The sequence below is a fragment of the Coregonus lavaretus genome (genome assembly GCF_964263955.1).
Source record: "Coregonus lavaretus genome assembly, chromosome: 22".
NCBI classification, from domain to species: Eukaryota; Metazoa; Chordata; class Actinopteri; order Salmoniformes; family Salmonidae; genus Coregonus; species Coregonus lavaretus.
In genome coordinates this window covers 26,532,394-26,541,564 of record NC_140009.1, presented here as the reverse complement: position 1 = coordinate 26,541,564, position 9,171 = coordinate 26,532,394, and the positions used below count along the sequence as shown (strand labels likewise).

Sequence of the window (9,171 nt, the reverse complement as noted above, 5' to 3'; positions counted from 1 at the left end):
TGTTCAAACATTATCAATGTTGGATCCGTGCTATAAACATGGCTATGTAGTATCTTAAATTTAGGAATAGTCCACTCATCTGATGGTTTGCAATGTGATTTGTACATGGTAGTTGTGTAATTACAGTGTAGGTATACAATAGGCTTTATATTGTGTAGTAACACTGTCTACCTGCCTATTGTAGTGAGAAGAGCAGGCTTTGTGTGAAAATTATGGAAATGTTGTTTAGGATATTATTTTAAGAATTTATATTTGTAAATTTAAACAATGCATATAGAAAGCTATATGGACTGCTCCGGCATTTGACCTATTCAGCAGAGTTGAGGGTAAAATGTGGTAAAAGCCTATCGGATGTTGCGACCAATGAAAAAGCTGCTGACATTGACAGATCAAAACACCAAACTTGTGGGCTACAGTATCATGGTGCTTGTAGTTCTCTATCCCATACACTCCTATTTCTACGGCCACTATTCCCTTCTCTACAGAACTACATATTTTTTTGCGCTGTTTGCGCGCTGCCTCTTGGAGCAAAACGGGTCTGCATTTTCAGTGGCTTGTACTGCGAGTGTTTTAGAGAGGTGGCCATACCATCGTTGGTTTCTTTATAATTTGATATTGTCAAGAGTTGACAGCCGCAAGTATGCAAGCAGAATCGGGTATAGTTCCTGACTTCGAGGTTGGAGAAGAGTTTCAAGAGGAACCAAAAACGTATTACGAATTGAAGAGTCAGCCCTTGAAAAGAAACAGGTCAGTGCTTTGGCTGTGTGCACTGTTATTTCCTACGGTAAAGAGGAATTTGTTGTTCAAGCGTTGTTTTCAAAAGTTTTAATTAGGCTATTATGGAAATATGTTTTGGGGGGTGCTATAATAATTACATTATTTCCAATTGACGCGCTTTCAAGGATGTCATCCTAGTTGCAGCCGGTCCTATCCTATTGAGTACTTTCTAGGAGGGATTTGTTTGCCTCCAATTCCTTATGGCTATTTTATTGCACAGTTAGTTATGCAACACTTGGGTGTTGTCTTGTCAACATGCAACTTCAAATATTAGCCTGTGAAGAATAGCCTCCTACACAGTTTGTTCATGGATTTTGAACAGTCAGACCAGGGATTAGACTATGATGTCTTCTTAATACTGGTGTTGATCTTGGTGTTACCATTCCCATCGTTATTTTCAACATAAATATCAGGCTACTATATGTATAGTCTAAATGCATTTTCTTTTGGAATAAATATATTTCCTGCATTGTAAATGTAGTTACAATGCCAAGGTAGAATGACATCTTAAATGGTGTTGTTCAGTATTTCACACATGTTAAAATGTGCATCACATTTCACTGGTGCATCACTCATCAGTTTGTAGGCCTAGTAGTAGTGAATTATGAAAAGTATTAATATCAATAGAGACCTAGTAAGAAAATGTCTTATAGATTCTAAAATATCCTAAAATATTGTAGGGGCCATGTTACTTCCCAATAAAGCTTATTTAACTACATAAAGGAAAATTTATAGATACTTTCCTAAGCAGTTGACAAATAAGTTATTAGAGAGCTATTTGTATCCATATTGTGTCCTCCGTTCCCAGCGCTGAACAAAGAGCAGGGAGCTGAGTCAGGTCTGTTCGCTGGACATTACCTTATACCCCTATACTGCCTGGGGTCCAGGCCTCAGCTGAATTGTTGTCACTTTGGTTATGTCTCTCTGTGTAAGATCAGACTGAAGAAATAACTGGGACTTTTCTATTCTCAAGACTTATACATTTAACTTAAGTCTTTCTACCATAATATTGCCTTCTGTGTAATTGCATAGTGTATGGGAATGCCTACTGTGATGCTTGATTGACTGAGACAAGCGTTACATTCAGCAGTGGTCTAAAACGCCTGTGAATGCATGCCTATTGCCAGGAAGTCGTTTAAAGCAATATTGTCTCTTTTCGTCTGGTAATTCTGTATCATTTCATTATTGTCCTTAGTGGTGGAGACATGTGACCTTTCTGCTAAACAGAAGTTCCCCAGATAGAAAGGTTGCGTGTGTCTTAAACACTGTCTAAACATGACAGTGCTCTTCTGTGTCTAGAGGTCCTATAGCGTTCTTGTGGTGGACCCAATCTATTTTTTGCGTTCTGGATCTTGGCATTTTGTCAGCAATTTGTTGGATATTTTTCCAGTTTTATTGCTGTGGAGTTTTTTCCTTTTCTTCTTCCAAAACTTCTGCCTAAATGTCAGTAGAGAGAGAGTGAGAAACCGTCATTTTGTGCAGCCCTAGACTTTAACCTAATTCATAATTTTAAACTAATTTCTTCATTAGTAAATTTCATTACATTGTTATAAGCTGAATGGTATTTTTGTGACTCATCGCAGCAGTTGCATTCTTAGTATAACTAAAAAGGTCTAGCTTTGAGTTGTGATTTAATGACAGTTTTTATTGTGACTTTTATTGAGTCTCCAAAATTATCTGACATGCATGAATTAATTACATTTTCTGCTTTTCCTGTGAGAATGCCCTACTAAAAACAGTGCGTCCTAATGGCTTTGCAACCATGACAGAATGCCAAACATTGAGTGTAGTCATTTTGGCCATGCTTATCCTCACATACCCTTGTGGTTATGACACTAACAGCCCACTGTGGTTCATTCGTTTGACTGATGCTGTATACCCTGACTACTACAGTAAAGCCAGGACAAAGCTAAGGAATATATTTACTGGCATGATAGGCCTAAAATGCAGTGTTTCTAAATTTGAAATCATACGGCGATAACATCATGAATTATCTTAGTTTGTTTTTTTGATGTCTCAGAAAGCTTTTGGCACAGGCAGCCGAACGAACCCCTGCAGACTCAAAGCCAGACTCTGTGTCCTTAATATAGATGTGAGACAGACTGTGAAACTTGTCTTCTATGCAGTGTAAATTAGTGCTGTAAATTTAGCAATGTATATGACACCTTCAATGCAAAGTGGGCCTGGCGTTGTTTTTTGCTGAGATATTTATCAGGGCAACCCATGGAGCCAGCTGTACATGTCAGAGATTCTAATTAGACTGTCATTATTCTGCAAGTTTCTTGAAAGGATCTGTTCATGTCTCAGTTTTAATTTACAGCATATATTTTGCTTCTGGTAGGCCCAATGTCAGGACTGGTAAAAATATGTGCTACACCATTTGTAGGGCCACAGCACTAAATAATGAAATGGATATTAAAATAGGAGTGACATAGTTAAAAACAAAAGTTGAGATACATTTTGGAGAGATATTTCATGTCATGACATTATGAATGAAATAGTATGTAACGTCACTGGTGTCCAATCGTCACATACTGTACCTGTCACACTATCTTTCATCTGTCGCAAATGTGGATAAGAGGTGAGGTGTCAATGCAGCGTTAAACCTCTGTCAAACCATGTGACATGTCTATAAGTCACATTGTCAATATTGCGTCCTTTTTCCATTATGGATCTTCCTGTTTGTGTGATATGATGACTACAGTAATTGAGCGGTTAAGGATGCACCATTCATGTACTCAAACACTACGTACATGACTAAATCAAATCAAATCAAAAAGAAAATGTCACATGCGCCGAATACAACAGGTGTAGACCTTACAGTGAAATGCTTACTTACAAGCCCTTAACCAACAATGCAGTTTTAAGAAAGAATACCAAATACAAAATAAATACAAATAAAACATATTTAAAATAATATAAAATAAAATAAACAAATTCTCAAATAAATACTATATAAAATTATACCAAATAAAAGTAACAAATAATTAAAGAGCAGCAGTAAAAATAACAATAGCGAGGCTATATACAGGGGGTACCGGTACCAAGTCAATGTGCGGGGGCACCGGTTAGTTGACTATATGACGCTTTCAAGGAGCAGAGATGTCCCTAAGAGTTGTCCTCCAATGACCATGCACTCCGTGCACCGAAACACAAAGGCTCCCTCCAAGCCCCATTTAACAAGAGGTTGCCTTAAGAGTTGTCCTTCATTGAACCTTCCATGTAATTGTCTTCATTGTGTTATAGGCTCTCCTCAAGCCACATCTTGGCCTAGAAATTACATAACCAGAAAATACATATAGGGTAAAAGTTTACTCAAGGGCATCAACTGGCAAAAGCAGAGAAATGCATAGAAAGTACATACTGTATTCCATTATGATATATGTTTTTACATGAGCATCCAGTATCCATTGCTGGTGTCAATGTGGCCTCTATAAGAGGGGGGTTGTGGCTCAGAGTCTCAGGAAGCTTTCTGTTCTGTTCTGTGGAGTCCGAACCAGAGATGCCAGATGCTCACATAAAGTACATACTGTATTGCATTGCTTTTATGTTATGTGTTTTTACATGAGCATCGGCATCCAGTGCGGGTGTCAATGCATCCTCTGAAACATGGTGATTATTAAGGGACAGTCAAGGTCTCAGGGAGCACTCTGTTCTGTTCCATATCATGCCAAAGAGGGCAGGCTAGGACCAGGGTGTTCCTCTCCTGATCCAGGATGGGGATCCGATTGGGTCTGAGTGACATAGATGGGTGTTGGAGTGGAGTGAGACACTACCCAACCCAATGGTTACGTAATCACTCTGATCGCATCCTTACTTCCAGTTTGGCTCTAAACAAATTCACTGGAAAACATGAGGGTGTTAATTTCATTTCTCCGTCATTCCAGTTGGATCTGACAGTCAGAGTAAACAATTGTGAGACTGACGAAGGATTTTCTTTATCAATCTGACTCCTCTTCCAGGACACAGGGACAAACCCATGCCCTTCTGTATCCTTTCCCGACAATAGATAAGCAAAGGAGTAAAACCACAATGTTCCAGTCTGCATCATCTATATTTGTGACCATCAGGCTCAGGCAGATGTGGTCAGTTATATTTCCTCAAGAGTGGGGGGATAAGGATGGAGTCATATTTTCAGGCAGCTATCTGTGTACAGAAACTGCGAGTCATTTTTCACTGTTCTCCCATTTCTAAATGAAGACATACTGTACAGTATGGTAGTCAACATATTTTCGAATAGAGAACACTTTGATGCTGTCAGGATCATTTGAAGAGTGTCTGTAGTAAGGTGTGACTTATCACCCATTATAGCCACCCACCATTCTCTATACAGCAGCAGCACAATTCATGTAATACAATGATCATCTGAATGTAGTTGTTGTTTTTTGTTGTCCTTGAGCATGCAGTCCTAGTCATAGCACCCAGAGAGGGGAAGGCGAGCTGGGCTGGAGTAGGATAGTAGGCCATACTACTGTAAACAAGTGAAAAGACTCATGAAAGGCATGAAACCTAATTACAGAAATAGGACCCGGCAAGTTCAAATTATCCCAACCGGCCCTTCCTGTCCCATAACTACGACAACAAAGAACCCCATTATCAGTTGTGATATTTGGCAACTCGCTGTTTTGTTTTCCTGACATAATTTATACATCAACTTTATTTATTTGTAACCATAGTACTCTTGACTTTTCTTACTTAACCAAAGCACAAGTGCATAGACTTTCCTTACTGTGAGTATTCTTCAGTTATGTCAAGGTCAGTTTGATCCGTTTTTTATCTTTCCTTACTGTAGTCAGTGTGTACAGTACCTTTTAACCAGTCTGTAGATTTGAACTGCAGACCTTGTCATTTATATTGTATAGTAGTGGGATGGACTCCACAGACAGAGAGATATGTACTGGCTAGAGGCAGCAGGCGGCAGTATTTGGTATTTTATTAGGATCCCCATTAGCTGTTGCGAAAGCAGCAACTACTCTTTCTGGGGTCCAAACAAAACATGAAACATTACATAATACAGAACATTAATAGACAAGAACAGCTCAAGGAAAGAGCTACATCAGTGGTCTGAACAGTAGGCAGGCTAGGGGAGTAACGGATGACATGTAACTGATTACAAATAAACTGTAACTGTAATCTGTTACGTTACCAGCAAAACTATTGTAATCAGATACTGACATCACTTATGGATATCTACATAGCGCGTTGATGTGAATCATGTAGCTCAGTTGGTAGAGCATGGCGTTTGCAACGGCAGGGTTGTGGGTTCGATTCCCACGGGGGGCCAGTATAAAAAAAATTAAAATAATGTATGCACTCACTAACTGTAAGTCGCTCTGGATAAGAGTGTCTGCTAAATGACTAAAATGTAAATGTAAATGTAATCACACTGCTGCTCTCTCAATTATTCACACCTTACGGATTGTGGATGTTGTGGATGGCTGTTCACCAATGTATAGGTGTATTTTAACCTAATAATGGTTGAATTGAAGAAGTGTAGGCTAAGCTGCCTATCAATCATCGTTTTTGCGACCCGTGGACAGCCAGAGAATAATGTGCTCTTGCAACAGCTGCATAGTGCGGATCACAGCCTATAGAATAAAAGTTTGAGGGAGTTCCTCCCTTGAAAGATCTTCCATGGTAATGTGCTTCACACATACTGTCAAAAACAAGTTTAATTGAAGAAGACCATGAGTAGCTTTTATTGCTCAATATAATTTGTTCTGATGAAAAATGTATTTATAAATATGTCTCAAGTAGGCTAATAAGTACTTCATTTTGGTGTTATGTTCAGGTAAAACAATTTGGCTAATCTATATTTCCATATTTTGAAGTCCTATTCTTAAAGATCAAGGGGTGTTTAATTCATTGGAATGACTGGAAATCTGACAGACTTTGGTTTATTATGTAAATATATAGCCTAATCATTTTATTATCAGTATTGAAGTAGAAAGCAATGGGTTAGAAGCCTACATAACCCATAAAGTCAAATGCAACATCCATTTATAGCCAGCGATGTAAACACAAACATTGCTAAATAGATGTCTTTGTCACGACTTCCGCCGAGACTGCCTCCCCTCCTTGTTCGGGCAGGTTTCGGCGTTCGGCGTCACCAGCTTACTAGCTACTGCCGATCCATTTATCATCACTCCATTTGTCTTGTCTTCAATCACTCACACCTGGTCCTTATTCCCTAATTAGTCATTGTGGAAGTGTTCAGTCTGCTTCCTTGTCTGTGTGGGTGATTGTTTATTGTGGAGGTTAGTGAAGCTCGGTGGAGCTTGTGTATTTTGTATCGACAGGAGATTTCCCGTGTGCCTTGTATTCTCCAGTGCGCCTGTTTTGTGCCCTGGAGTGTGTTTTGATGTATTTTTGCGGATTAAAGCCTGTGTTTCTGTGATTTACCCTCCTGCGCCTGACTCCTTCCACACCACCTCATCAGTCTTTCAATTGGTAATATTCATTTTTGTCTTCTTCTAATGCCTCTTAAGGGGAAAGTAATCTAAACATAACTGAAAGTAATCAGATTACATTACTGAGTTTGGGTAATCCAAAAGTTACATTACTGATTACAATTTTGGACAAGTAACTAGTAACTGTAATATATTACACTTAGAAAGTAACCTACCCAACCCTGGCAGTGGGGTTTGGGTGGGTGGAGGTCCTGAGCAGAACAGCGTGCAGTAGTGCAGCCAAACGTCTCATTAGTGCTGCTCTACCTCCAGCAGGGAGACTGTGTAGCACTGTCGGGAACACCTGATCCAGCCAGGAACCAAGGCACCTGCAGGCTCTGGGCTCTGTGTGTCTCAGAAGGTGATTCCACACACACTTACACATAGACACACTTTCACACTTCACATATGCTGCTGCTACTCTGTTTATTATATATCCTGATTGCCTAGTCACTTTTACCCCTACCCACATGTGCATACTGTATTACCTCAACTACCTCGTAGCCCTGCACATTGTCGGTACTGGTACTCATTGTATACAGCCTCGTTATTGTTTTTATTGTTTTTTATTTAGCAAATATTTGTCTTTATTTTTAACTCTGCATTGTTGGGAATGGGCTCGTAAGTAAGCATTTCATTGTGAAGTCGACACCTGTTGTATTCGGCGCATGTGACCAATACATTTTGATTTGATTGTGAAGGTGAGCCCAGAGGAGGAAGTGCACCCTCTGGAGGGGGAAAGGGGCGGAGGATAACTCCTTGTATTTACTTCTGTCCTTCTGCACACGTGGCTACTCGTTGATTGACCAGGGCCAATCTTTGATTTCGATGTTTATACAGTGAAGTAGCTCAGTTAGTGTACAATACCCCCTGTTTGGTATAGCATGTGTTTAACAGACAACACATGAACAAGACACTTAAAAAAAAAAAAATATTTAACCTTTATTTAACCAGGTAAGCCAGTTGAGAACAAGTTCTCATTTACAACTGCGACCTGGCCAAGATAAAGCAAAGCAGTGCGATAAAAACAACAACACAGAGTTACATATGGGGTAAAAAAACATAAAGTCAAAAAAATACAACAGAAAATATGCAGTGTGTGCAAATGTAGCAAGTTATGGAGGTAAGGCAATAAATAGGCTATAGTGCAAAATAATTACAATTAGTATTAACACTGGAATGCTAGATGTACAAGAGATTATGTGCAAATGGAGATACTGGGGTGCAAAAGAGCAAAATAATTAACAATATAGGGATGAGGTAGTTGGGTGGGCTAATTTCAGATGGGCTGTGTACAGGTGCAGTGATCGGTAAGGTGCTCTGACAACTGATGCTTAAAGTTAGTGAGGGAGATAAGAGTCTCCAGCTTCAGAGATTTTTGCAATTCGTTCCAGTCATTGGCAGCAGAGAACTGGAAGGAATGGCGGCCAAAGGAGGTGTTGGCTTTGGGAATGACCAGTGAGATATACCTGCTGGAGCGCAGACTACGGGTGGGTGCTGCTATGGTGACCAATGAGCTAAGATAAGGTGGGGATTTGCCTAGCAGTGATTTATAGATGGCCTGGAGCCAGTGGGTTTGACGACGAACATGTAGTGAGGACCAGCCAACAAGAGCGTACAGGTCACAGTGGTGGGTAGTGTATGGGGCTTTGGAGACAAAACGGATGGCACTGTGATAGACTACATCCAATTTGCTGAGTAGAGTGTTGGAGGCTATTTTGTAAATGACATCGCCGAAGTCAAGGATCGGTAGGATAGTCAGTTTTACGAGGGCATGTTTGGCAGCATGAGTGAAGGAGGCTTTGTTGCGAAATAGGAAGCCGATTCTAGATTTAACTTTGGATTGGAGATTCTTAATGTGAGTCTGGAAGGAGAGTTTACAGTCTAACCAGACACCTAGGTATTTGTAGTTGTCCACATACTCTAGGTCAGACCCGTCGAGAGT

The 9,171-nt window shown here is 39.9% G+C and overlaps 1 protein-coding gene across 2 annotated transcripts in view; it reads left to right on the top strand.

Annotated features, from left to right (window-relative positions):
• Window positions 1-547: 547 nt before the first annotated feature.
• The window catches only part of mitfb (melanocyte inducing transcription factor b), a 32,403-nt gene continuing 23,779 nt past the window's right edge, over window positions 548-9,171 (top strand). For both annotated transcript variants that reach the window (XM_084187457.1, XM_084187456.1), the window contains exon 1: window positions 548-747. In XM_084187457.1, the coding sequence (XP_084043583.1) occupies window positions 641-747 (107 nt within the window). In that variant the 5' untranslated portion in view covers window positions 548-640. The remainder of the gene's footprint in view (window positions 748-9,171) is intronic.